The 13,176-nt window shown below is 49.7% G+C and overlaps 1 protein-coding gene across 1 annotated transcript in view; it reads left to right on the top strand.

Moving 5' to 3' along the window:
* CNTNAP1 (contactin associated protein 1) overlaps nucleotides 1-13,176 on the top strand; it is a 48,411-nt gene that overhangs the window by 25,498 nt on the left and 9,737 nt on the right. The window contains exons 11-17 of the mRNA XM_084857354.1: nucleotides 2,566-2,672; nucleotides 2,775-2,894; nucleotides 3,064-3,267; nucleotides 4,729-4,885; nucleotides 5,010-5,137; nucleotides 5,282-5,449; nucleotides 12,001-12,219. Of these exons, the coding sequence (XP_084713480.1) occupies nucleotides 2,566-2,672; nucleotides 2,775-2,894; nucleotides 3,064-3,267; nucleotides 4,729-4,885; nucleotides 5,010-5,137; nucleotides 5,282-5,449; nucleotides 12,001-12,219 (1,103 nt within the window). The remainder of the gene's footprint in view (nucleotides 1-2,565; nucleotides 2,673-2,774; nucleotides 2,895-3,063; nucleotides 3,268-4,728; nucleotides 4,886-5,009; nucleotides 5,138-5,281; nucleotides 5,450-12,000; nucleotides 12,220-13,176) is intronic.

Raw genomic sequence — 13,176 nt, 5'->3', positions numbered from 1 at the left:
CGATCTTTGCCTGCCCGTCCTCCTGCCCTGAATTTTCGCTAGATGGGCTTTTTTGCCCATCTAGTGAAAGCATCTTGGAGGGGGAGGGAAGGAGGGTGGAGAGGCTTCAGGATCACTCATATCCCAGCATCTCTGGTCTCCTCCCCTCCCCACCCACCAAAACACCCCCTCTTCCCCCTCGCTGAGGCCGCGTTCCTGACCTTGGAGAGGCAGCCAGCGTGATTCTTTCCATGCTGGCTGTAAGGGGGAGGGAGAGAGGGGTTGGAGCTCCGATTCCCCCCTCCGAGGTTGGAGTGCTGTCTCCAGCTTCAGATCTGGAAATCCAAACTATCTTGTGGCCCCTCAGACTCAGTCTAGGGGACTTGGGATCACTCCCTCCAGAACAATCAACATCAAGCTTGGAAAACTACAACTGAGGGTGAACATGGGAGAGATTTACAGAATTCTGAACAGTGTGGAGAGAGATGGGAGAGAATCTGTTCTCTCCCAAAATGCTAGAACTGCAGGACAATTTGAGGTAACGTCTGGACAAAAGGAAGGATTTCATACAAAGTGTAGCTGTTCTATGGAACTTATTGCCATAGGATAGGGGTTTCCAACCTTTTTGGGCCTGTGGGCACATTTGGAAATCTGAGAATCTGTCATGGGCATCACCACAAAATGACTGCTATGGGGGCCTGCCTAGTCACAGAGGACAAGTAACTTTTCCAAGAAGCCGCATATAAGGCAGATATTGGGTTTTGAGCCCAAAATGCCAAACCGCAAAGCACCACAAGATACTCACTTTATAGAAAGAAAACTGGTAATGGTCTGAGAACCCCTGCACCCCATAAGCAAACATGCAATACTACCCCCAAACAAAAAAAGCAAACAGATAAACAAAACTGCCTACCTCCCCAAAGCAAACATAGGGCATCTCTACACCAGCCTAAAATCCTGCATTTAAAACGGGGCTTTCTGCTTCCATTTTAAATGCAGGATCACAATGGACTCCCTTTACAGGCGCTTCCTTTCCCCCCCTCCCCTTCCCCCCTCCTTTTCCCTGGATCTGAGTCTTCCATGATCTTTCATTGATCTCGCTCCTCTTCTTGCCGCTTTTCCTCTTTTCACAGAGGGAACTCAAGCGGAACACAACAGGGTAATTTGATGTCATGTAAAGAAAAGCTCCATGTGAAGGAGCCCATAGGCAAAACTCCTGCCCCTTCCAAAAACCCAGGCAGGAAGGCAAAACTGCCTGCCCAAAACCCTAGACAGACAGGCAAAACTAACACCCCCCAAAACCCAAACAGACACACACTGACAGAGCTGTCCCCACAACCCAAAAAGCAAACCGACAGACAAACTATCTCTCCCTCAAAATCCAAGCACACATACACCTCCTCCCAGAAAACAAAACCAAAGGGGCAAAACATCTCCAAACCTAGCCAACATGCACAACCCCAGGCAAACCCCTGCTGTACCTCCCAACTCCTCCCCAGCTCCTCAAGCTTGCCAGGAAGCAGGGCCCCTTTGCTTTCTTTTAAAAAATAGCCTTAGCTAGCTGGGCCTGCTGCAAGGAGGGTCACCAGCCTGAAGCTGCCCCCCCCCCCAGGCCCATGTGGGGCCCAGAGGCATGCTGAGGAAAGGAAAGGGAGTGAGGCTGGAGATCTGCTTTGTAGCTGCTAAAGGTAAAAAAAAAAGTGTACAATTTCTTTTAAAATTCTTTTTAAAAACGTAACATCAGGAGGGCTTGCGAGGTGTCTGTTGTGGCCATGGGTGCTGTGTTGCCAACCCTAGAATAGGACGTTGGAAGGATGGCCATTGCCGTTGAGATGGCTTTCAAAAGGGTTACATGCATTTGTTGGAGGCCTGTCAGTGACTGTGAGCCAGCATGGCTAGGAGTGGGATGTCCACACTCAGAAGCAGTCAGATCCTCAAGTCGCAAAGAGCTGGCGAGTGCCAACAGGACTGTAGCCAAAGCAGGGTGACTGCAAAACAACAGGGAGGTATCAGCGTGCGGGGGGGGGGGAACCTCAAGGGTTGCAGAAGTGCCCCAAATCTTTAGGGAAAAATCCCTCAGGGGGCCATCTCCCCTCAGCCCATAATCCAGTGAGGATTGGACATGCTCAGCAGTCACAGAATGCTGAGGGCGGGGCAGGGGGGATGGAAAACCAAGCTGGGAAGGATGGAAGAGGTCATGGCTGGCTGGCTGGCTGGACCAGTGTAAAGGAGCACTCCACACTACAACACTGTGTTGCCGATCCTCCTTGCCTGCCTCTAATTACTAGATGCCAGAGAGTCCCAGCAGGAGGCGAGTTGTGCCACGGTGCCCTGCTTGTGGACTTGTCGGAGGCATCTGCATTGCCTGTGCTTGAGACAAAAGTGCTGGGCTAGATGGATCCAACAGGGGCGTTCGTGTGTTTGAGGAAGGCCAGCTGTATGTTTGTGAAGTGCTGTCTGGAAGCGCAACAGCCCCTGCCCACAGACGAGAAAGGGGTGAAGCCCTTGGTTTGGAGAGCACTTAAATCCACGTTGGGATGCAGGGTGCTCGTCTCCGGCGATGACCTGCTTCTCCTATTGTGCCAGGTGTACCCCCAACATGTGTGAACACGGCAGCCGCTGCATCCAGTCCTGGGACGACTTCACGTGCATCTGTGACTTGACGGGTTACAAGGGGGAGACCTGCCACACTCGTGAGCCATTGGTGGTGGTGGAGGGAGCAGGGGAAGGGGGTGGGGATGCATAAAGCGCTCGTCTGTGTGCCTTGGCCCCTCACTTCCTCCTTCACCTTGCAGCCATTTACAAAGAAACCTGTGATGCCTATCGACTCAGTGGCAAAAGGTCTGGCAACTACACCATTGACCCAGATGGCAGTGGGCCCCTGAAACCTTTTATGGTCTACTGTGACATTCGAGGTATGGGGGCACCGGTGGGGTCTCAGCCTTCCCCCTATTGAGGGCCATCAGTTGCTATTCAAGTAGTTGCTCAGGTTCAAAGCAGAGCGAGAGAAGCAGCTGCATCCAGGGCACGGGGGAGACGCTCAGCTTGAGCTTTTGCCAGATGTTGCTCCCACTTGCCTTCCAGAGGATCGGGCATGGACCATTGTGCGGCACAATCGGCACTGGCTCACAAAAGTGGCAGGCTACAGTCCCGAAAGGCCTTTCCTGGGTGCTGTCGACTACTGGAATGCGTCATGGGGTGAGGTGTCGGCCCTGGCAAATGCCTCCGAGTACTGCGAGCAACAAATTGAATTCTACTGCTACTTCTCCCGCCTGCTCAACACCCAGAGTAAGTGTGTCTCCATCCTCTGCCTTATGGGCTGTGGTTGCTGCTGCTGCTGCTGCTGTTGTTGTTATTATATTTATATCCCGCCTTTTCCCCAATACTGGGACTCAAGGCGGCCTTACAACGTTAAAACTTCTACAATTAAAACCTCGCTAGCACACACATTCTGGGCCAAGTACTGTGGTTTGAATAAATGTTCGAATTAAACAGGTGCTTATTTCCCAAAGTTTGCTCTTCTTTTCAGCAGGGGGAAAGCAAGGGGCTGTGCCAAGGATGGGGAACATGTGGCCTGCCAGATGCTGAATTGCAACTCCCATTATCCCTCACATTGGGTATGTTGGCCAGGGCTGATGGGAGTTACAGTCCAAGAATATCTGGAGGGCCACCCGTTCCACACCACTGGATGCAAAGCACTGGAATGCCACCCATTCAACACTGGATATCTCGCTGAGCCCCACTGTAGTTTCTGAAGTTTCACTAGGCATTGCTCATACACTTTCAGGCTTGTCTTTGCATCCATGAGGACTAGAAATGTAAAGATATCGATACTGGAATTCTCAGGATACCAAATTTTACTTCCAGGACCTGATTCTGTTCTTGTGCAGTGTAATTGCAAAACTTCAGAATACAAACAGCCCTGCCAACTACCCTAAGCAGATGAGATCTGAACTGGAGACGGATCTTGAAGTTGTAATGGATAGTTCAATAAGGACATCATCACAAAATGCAGAGGCAGTGGTGATGTGTTGTGGGGGGAAGCAAATTCCACATTAGGAATTAATAGGAAAGGAACTGAAAATGAAACGGCCAGTAGCAGAATGCCTTCATGTGTAATGTGGCTTCATTTGGAATGCAGTGTGCAATTCAGATTGCCCTGTCTCTAAAACAATATAGTAGAACTAGGAAAAGTGCAGCATAAAATAAAATAAGGCAGCTGAAGCGATTAAGGGGATGGAGCCTCCTCTCTACGAGGAAAGGCTAACGCTTCTTTGGGCAGGGCGGGAGGTGGGGAGACAACTAAGGGAGAGTATGATAGAAGTTCACAAAACCATGGTATGGAGGAAGAGGATAGAGAAATGTTTATGGAAGGCTGGTCTGTTGCCCATGATAGTTACATAGGATGCCACTGAATGCCACTTGTTGGGGGCCAGCAGGAGCAGGGCGAGGCAGTTTTTTCATGCCCTACTTGTGGGCATCCTGGAAGCAACTTGCCGGCCATTGTGGGATGCAGGATGTTGAACTAGATCAGCCATTCCCAACCGAGGTCCTCCAGATGTTTTGGATTACAGCTCCCATCAGCATTGACAATTGGCCATGCTTGCTGAGGCTGATGGGAACTGTAGTCCAAAACATTTATAGGGCCCCAGGTTGGGGAAGATGAACCTTCTGGTCCAACTCCGCAGGTTGCTCTTGTGCTCTCTGAGACCCCCCCCCCCATTTATATGCTGTCTTGTTCTCCCTCAGCTGGGATGCCATTGAGCTTCTGGATGGGCCGAAATGCAGAGCGCCATTATTACTGGGGGGGCTCCCCACCAGGGCTGGGGCGCTGCGCCTGTGGCATGGATAAGAACTGCGCTGACCCCCGTTTCCACTGCAACTGTGATGCTGACCATGCCATGTGGTGAGCGATGGTCCCCCCTCCCTTCCAGAAGAGCCTGGGTGGTGATGGCTGTGGGATTGAAACTCTGGCTATCCCCAGTGAATTGTGGGTACCCATTTTACACAATCTCCCCTCTCTGTCTCAGGCGGGCAGATAAGGGACTGCTGAATTTTGTAGACCATCTTCCAGTGACGCAGGTCGTAGTGAGCGACACAAACCGCACTGGCTCAGAGGCTCAGTTCTACGTGGGTCCGTTGCGTTGCTATGGAGACCGTGAGTAGTGGACTGGGTGGGGAGAGGAGACTGTTGCCATTCCTCATGGGCCTGCCAGGATGAGCTGGGAGTCTCTGAGAGATTATGGGATATGGGTCTGGTGGGCACAAGCTTTCTCACAACACCCTTCTTTATGTCTTGCAGGCAACTCCTGGAATACGGTCTCCTTCATCAGGGGAGCCGCCTTGCTCTTCCCCACCTTCCAGGTTAACTACAGTCTTGATACCAGCTTCTTCTTCAAGACCTCTGCCCCATCAGGCACTTTTCTAGAGAATGTGGGCCCCAGGAACTACATCCGTGTGGAGCTCAACAGTATGGAATTCAGGGTTCAAGGGGGTGGGGCAGTGTAAAAGACCCTGTGAGTCAGACAGGTATTGGATTTTCAGTTTACCTAAACCCAGAGTCTTGTGAAAAGCAGTAACACTGTTCAAAACATGAACAAAGGGGAGAACCAGCATTTATACCAATTTTCCTCAGCTTGGCGCCCTCCAGATGTGTTGGACTACAACTCCCAGCATGGCTGGCTGGGGGAGCCTGGGAGTTATAGTCCAACACATCTGGAGGGGACCAGGTTGGAGAAGAGTGATTTATATAATCTTTGGGAAGTTGATTGTTGCCCATTAATCCCCCATTTCTTTCCACCACTCTCGTCTGAGCTGCTGAGAAGTCAAGAAAGGTTCACAAACCTTCTAATTGTTTTCAATAGAAACAAAAACAAAACACGCTCCTTGCCACAAGAATCATGCACATTAAGAGCAGTAGAATATTGATAAACAGGGCAGGTTCTGTAAGAAAGCATTTTTTAATTTATTTTACTTACTGCATTACTTTATTGCTTTTCTGGAACCAACCAAGGTAGTTTACAACAGTCGAAAAGTTTAAGGCCAAGCTACACCAGGTGATGATTTGTAATCAGATCTTATGTATCTTTATATTTTACATGACAAGCCAGGGGATCCAGGTTGGGATCCATCAGGTGCCTGCACCAAGGCTTTTGTGCTTCTAAGGAAGTGGCGGGGGGAGTGTTAAATCCCTCTCCTGTGAGCCTTTTCCCAGTGAAAATCGCCACCAACCCAGCTACTATTTGCCCTGTTGTTGTTAACATGAATATACTGCCTTATTTGCTAAAACGTCATCAAGGTAGTGCACAGCAGTTTCAAATGATAGAACCTTAAAATAATAAAAATAACATTAAGAACAGTAAAAGATTAGAATCATAGAATAGTAGGGTTGGGAGGGGCCTACAAGGCCATCGAATCCAACCACCTGCTCAATGCAGGAATCCAAGTCAGAGCATCCCTGACAGATGGCTGTCCAGCCTCGTCTTGAAGGCCTCCAGTGTGGGAGAGCCCACCGCCTCCCTGGGTCATTGGTTCCATTGTCGTATTGCTCTAACAGTCAGGAAGTTTCTCCTAATGTTCAGCCGGAATCTGGCTTCCTGTCACTTGAGCCCATTATTCCATGTGCTGCATTCTGGGATGATCAAGAAGAGATCCTGGCCTTCCTCTCTGTGACAACCTCTCAAGTACTTGAAGAGTGCTATCATATCTCCCCTCAGTCTTCTCTTCTCAAGGCTAAACAGGCCCAGTTCTTTCAGTCTCTTCTCATAGGGCTTTGTTTCCAGTCCCCTGATCATCTTTGTTGCCCTCCTCTGAACCCACTCCAGCTTGTCTGCATCCTTCTTCAAGTGTGGTGCCCAGAACTGGACACAGTACTCCTGATGAGGCCGAACCAGTGCTGAGTAGAGGGGAACTAGTACTTCCCGGGATTTGGAAGCTATGCTTCTATTAATGCAGCCCCAAAGAGCATTTGCCTTTTTTGCAGCCACATCACCTTGTTGGCTCATATTCAGCTTGTGATCGACAACAATTCCAAGATCCTTCTCACTTGTAGTGTTGAGCCACATATCACCCATCTTGTAACTGTGCATTTGGTTTCTTTTTCCTAGGTGCAGAACTTGGCATTGATCCCTATTAGATGTCATTCTGTTTTTTTCTGCCCAGCGCTCCAGTCTATCCAGATCACTTTGAATTTTGTTTCTGTCTTCCAAAGTATTAGCTATCCCGCCCAATTTTGTGTCATCTGCAAATTTGATCAGCATTCCCTGCACCTCCTCCTCCAAGTCATTAATACAAATGTTGAAGAGCACTGGGCCCAGGACTGAGCCCTGCGGTACCCCACTCGTTACCTCTCCCCAGCTTGAGAAGGTCCCATTGATAAGCACTCTTTGAGTCCGATTCTGTAGCCAACTGTGGATCCACCTGATCTTTGTTTCATCTCGCCCACTTTGAGCTAGTTTGCTCATCAGGAGATGATGGGGCACTTTGTTGAAAGCTTTGCTGAAGTTGAGGTAGATTAGGTCCACAGCATTCCCACAGTCCACAAGGGAGGTGACTTCATCAAAAAATGAGATCAGATTCATCTAGCAGGATTTGTTTTTGCCAAATCCATGTTGGCTTCGAGTAATCGCTGCATTGTTTCAAGGTGCTTATAGTTGGATTGCTTTATAATGTACTCCAGAATGTTCCCAGGGATTGATGTCAGACTGACTGGTCTGTAGTTCCCAGGTTCCTCCTTTTTGCCCTTTTTGAAGAGAGGGACAACAATAGCCCTCCTCCAGTCATCTGGCACTTCCCCCGTCCTCCATGATTTCTCAAAGAGAATAGACAGCGGTTCTGAGAATTCTTCTGCCAGTTCCTTTATTACTCTAGGATGCAGTTCATCTGGCCCTGGAGATTTGAACTCATTCAAGGTAATTAGGTGTTCCTTGACCATATGCCTATCAATCTCAAGCTGCAATCCTGCCCCTTCAGCCTGCACTTCGCCTTTGCCAGGGGGGTCATAGACCCTCTTTTGGGAGAAGACTGAGCCAAAGTAGGAATTGAGCACCTCTGCCTTTTCTTTGTCATCTGTTATCGTTTTGCCATCCTTATTTAATAGCTGAACCACCATTTCTTTCCTCTGCCTTTTACTATGCACGTAGCTGAAGAAAGCCTTTTTGTTGTTTTTAGCATCCCTTGCTAACCTCAGCTCATTCTCAGCTTTAGCCTTCCTGACACCATCCCTGCAATTCTGTGCTACCTGCCTGTACCCTTCTTTTGTTGCTTGGCCTTCTTTCCACTTCCTATATGTGTCCTTTTCTGTTTTCAGGTCATCCCTAAGCTTTTTGTGAAACCACATTGGCTTCTTCTGTTGTCTTCCACCTTTTCTTCTTTTTTCCTTTTTTAAAACATGAAGGGTGCGATCCGATGTATGCCTAGACAGGGAAGAGGTCCTACGGCTTCCAGCATTTCCCAGCCAGCACGTCTGAACATGCCTAGGGTGACGCCCTAGAGCAACTATATACATTAACTAGATGTGCTTTCACCCCTTTCTAAGAGCCAGTCATGGTTCTCGAGGGAGTGCATTCCACACTTTGGGTGCAGCCTAAGAGAAAGCCCAGCAAGCAAGTCTCAGTGGGTAATGGCGCCCTCAAGCAGGCCTCTCTTGCAGGTCTTAATACCCAGGCAGGTTCATAATGACACCGGTGATTCCTTGAATAGCCAGGCCCTAACCTGTTTAGGGCTTCAGAAGTTAAAACCAACACCTTCGATTGAGCCCGGAAAGCAATTAGCAACCAGTGCAGGTATTTTAAAACATGTGAAATATGGTTCCGGTACGATGCATTGGTCTACATTGGTCTACCTGCCATGTCTTGTACCAGTTGTAGGTTCCAGGCACTCTTCAAGGTAGCCCCACATGGAGCGCATTGCAGCAGTCTAAACATGATGTAACCAAGGCATGGATAACTGTTGCCAAGTCAGACCAATGCAGGAAAGGTTGCAGTTGGCGCACTGAGCATAGTTGTCGAAACACACTCCTTGCCACTGTTGCCACCTGAAGATCCAGGGGCAGCGTAGGATCAAAGACCACTCCCAAGTGACAAACCCGATCCTTTAGAGGGAGCACTCCTGCCCCCAGAACAGGTTGAATCCCAGCCCCCAGTGACTGACCAGCAACACCTCTGTCTTGTCTGGGTTAGCCTCAGGTGTTCGCCCTGATCCAGGCAAGGGCCAAGTGTGTGCGTGGCAGCCCTCCTCACTCCCAGTACCCCGTGCACATCCTTGAAGTCTACAAGCCGAAAAGAACACAGCACAGCACAACTGGACCAGCTGATGATGAGGCTCTATCAGTCTGACCAGTATTGGAGACCAAGTCATGGTGAATCCAAGTAGCTTTTCTCCACAAAGAAGGAAGTGGTTTTTTCACCGAGAGCCACCGACTGCTCCGGCTCCCTCTTGTCCTGGCAAAGGAGGCTTTGCGCAGTAGGAAAAGCACTGCTGGTCTATTCTGTGGAGCCACGATGGTGGCAGAGAAGCTTTCTTCACTGCCCTCACCACTACCGTATAGTTCTCTAAGAAGTCTTTCACCCGTGTTCACTCAGATTCATCCCGGGTTTTTCTCCAGTGGCTTTCTGTCTGATGTTCCTCCTGTATCATTGCGCTCAGCTCCCTGTTAAACCAGGGAGCAGATCCAGCTCTGCCAGGAGGGCGAGGGCGCTTGGGAGCAATGCTGTCAACCGCCTGGGCCATGTCCGTATTCCACAGATCAGCCGGGGCTTCAGCAGTACCACTGACGAACGAGGCAAGAAATTCCCTAAGGACAGGAAGCCATTTGCAGCCATTAGACACTTGGGGTGGGCCATTTCCACTGGTCCTCCGCTCCTCTGGAGGCCCATGTTGGCAGCCAGTCCAAAACTAACCAGATAGTGATATGTCCGTAACATCAGAGTCACACATAGTCCCTCCACCTTCAGGGCACCGACTCCACCAGATCAGAAGGCCAGATTCAGAGTGTCCTGCTGCATGCTAGGATGCTAGTTGGGGCAGGTCCACAGCAGACATGGAATCCTGAGCCACTCCTGACTGAGCAGCCTCAGTGTGAATGTTGACATTCCCCAGAACATGGAGCCTAGGGCATTTCAGCCTCAAGCTCGCCCGGCCAGCTCAGTGAGGGAGACCATTGTGCAGCAGGGCAGGCGGCACACCAACAGAATCCCTCCGGTGTCCCGGACACCCGACCGCAGCAGCATGCCCTCAAAGGTAGCAGACTGTTGGATGGCACATATGGTCAGTGAGGTAAAATCCCTAGAGGCTTCCGCCGCTCCACCTCCCCACCCCCAGCCCTGGCCTGCTTGCTGCCCCACAGAATAGCCAGGTGGGCAGAGCTGGGAGAGGCAGGCTCCCCCCACCTCACCATTAGGGAAATTGCCTGCACACTTCCTCTAATGGGCCAAATAACAGGGAGGGAGGGAGAGCATTTCACTGGGAAGATGCCATGGTGGGTCGGGGGGTCCTAGTGCCACTGTCCTGATCAAACTCCCGGCTCTGCAGCCTCTTTTTACAAAAAAAATAAATACAGTTAAGAGGTGGGAGAACTGACTACAGATCATCATCTCATCTGCTTTGGTCTCAGTGTAGCTGGCAAAGCCTTAAGCTCGAGTGGACAGACAAGGAACATTTTGGCATCTGGAGGGAGTATGGGCCAGGGAGTCCAGAGGGCAGGCAGCTCCGCTGAAGATGTGGTGGGAGGGCTTCCACACATCTGCTTGAGTTAAGCAGCTAACTCTTTGGGTGTAGGTCTTTGGTGTGTTGGCTTAAATGTTGAAGCTGCTTGGGCAATGCCTTTTTGACTGTCCAAGGAAACGGAACTCCACCATGCTCTGCAACGGAGGGCACCTGATCCTGTGTCCTCCTCGCCCAATGTGGCCCCCTTGCCACCCCTTGCCGTAGATTCCCTTGTTGAAGCGGAAGCCAGTCGCCTTGATCCCTGCTTTAGGGCAGAGTTGCTCTGGATGCTTCATGTTGCCCGGGTGAGTTGAATGTCGCTCAGGGGGCTGCTTATGTCAGGAGAGTTGCTGATGTGGCAGGCTCTCTGGGACATCTACAGTGAGAGGCACTGGGATGGCGACATTCAACGGGAGATCCTGAGACTCCATCTGCCTCTGAGGAATGCCCTCATCAGGGGAAGGTGGGGGGCCCTGAAATGAACTCTTCCCCCTCTTTTGGACTGATACCACTGATGGAGAGGTAGTTTTCTTCAGAGGTACAGAAGCCTTGGCATGGGTATATGAAGGAGCAGAGACCCTCCGTCTAGATCAAGGGCCCCCAAAGCGGTGCCCATGGGCACCATGGCTCCCACCAGGACCTCTGGTGCTGCCCATGAAGCTCCCCGCACCCTGCCCCCTAAAAAAACTTATTTTTAATAAAAACCTTCAAAAACATTAAGGTGCCAGGTTCACTTTCCTATTCCTGCACCTGCTGCAGATCAGCTGTTGATGGGCAGACAGAGAAGGAAAGATGGCCCAATGGTCTGCCCACACAAACCTTTCCCCTTTGCTCTCTCACCCCCTCACTCCCAGTCTCTAGCATTGCTATTTCTCTTCCCTCCTCCACAACCACTTTCCTTGCCATTTCTCTCCCTTCCTTGTCCCTAGCTGCCTTCTTTCTCTTCCTCCCAACCACAAGCCTCACTATTTATCTTCCCTCACCTCTTTAGTATACCATTTCTCCTCCTAGCCTCAGGCTTTCTCTTCCCTCTACTTCCCTTTGCTATTTCCCCCTCCCCCCAGCCTGTAGTCTCGCTATTTGTCTCCCACCACTACCTCTTTAGCTCCCTTTTGACTAGCCAGGCCCCCACAGCAGCCATTCTGTGACTAGACACATCCACGGAAGCCATTTTGTGGTGGTTCCCAGAGCAGTTTCTCAAATTCCCAAATGTGCCCATGGCTCCAGAAAGGTTGGGGACCCCTGCTCTAGGGTTGTGGCTGGCAAGTATGGTGTGGAATGGTCCCATGACACCCCTATTCTCCCACTGCATTCTAGCTTCCCAGGACTTGGTCTTTGCTTACAACATCGGAAATGGTGATGAGAATTTGACGGTGCACTCGGAAATGCCCTTCAATGACAATGAGTGGCATGAAGTGAAGGCAGAGATCAACGTCAAACTAGCTCGGCTGCGTGTTGACCGGATGCCGTGGGTGGTGCGAGCATCCCCACCTCAGAGTTTCATCCACCTGAACCTCACTAAACCGCTCTATGTGGGTGAGTGAGGGTGGGGTGGATGGTGTCTGTTTTGTGCGAGAGAGAGCATCCTGGTAGAGGTTTCTTCGGTTGTTCATAGGCTCAAAATGGCCAGGTTCAATATGACTTACTGATATGAGAAAGCATTTCAGATTGTCAGTCCAATTTTGCAAGAGGTATTCTCTCATCCAGGTACTTGTTCCTCATTTTGGGGAAAAACTAATGTGTAGAATTGCTTCATAAAAACTGCCCTTATGTCTGTCTCACCCACATCCAATTTCTTCCTTTCTTTCTTTGAGTAATAGTGGATCTGTTCAGGAACTGGTGCTATATAATTTATGCATAAATCAGTGGTTAGCAGTGACGTAGCCAGCTTTGTGGAAGGCATCAGACTATTCAGGATGGTGAAAATACAAGCAGACTGCAAAGAACTCCAAAAGGATTTCTCTGAATTATTAGAATAGTATTATTTTGTTGTCGTTGTTGTGTTTTATTATTATTAACATTTTTAGGCCACCTTATATGCTAAAAAGACATCAAGGCAGTGTACAAATTAGTTTGATAGGCAGCAAATGGCAAATGAGTTCAATACAGGTACATTTAAAGCATGATAGTGACCTGGTTTGCATGTTACTGTGACAATTCCTGGGTTGTTTAACCCAGGAATTGTGGGGATGAGTGGAGCACACGAACTGCAAGCTTGTCGTTTCTGCTTTTAATTAACAAGTCAAGAACACCCTGTTACTGGGTTGTTTCGTGACACATGAACCTGGAAACCCTAGGTTGTTTATGAGTTAAACAACCCAGAATTTACCCAACAACTATACATGGTTTGTTCTTGGGTTAACTCTGGGTTGTTTAATCAACCCAGTGTTTCTGGGTTCACATGTCATAAAACAACCCAGGAACAGGGCCCTGGATTGTTAAAAGTAGAAAGGCTGAGTGTGTGGCTAGCCGCACCACTCGTCCCTGTAATTC

Source organism: Heloderma suspectum, chromosome 5 (genome assembly GCF_057233095.1).
Source record: "Heloderma suspectum isolate Gila_16-S chromosome 5, 16-S_ref, whole genome shotgun sequence".
NCBI classification, from domain to species: Eukaryota; Metazoa; Chordata; class Lepidosauria; order Squamata; family Helodermatidae; genus Heloderma; species Heloderma suspectum.
This window is presented reverse-complemented; position numbering and strand designations above follow the sequence as displayed.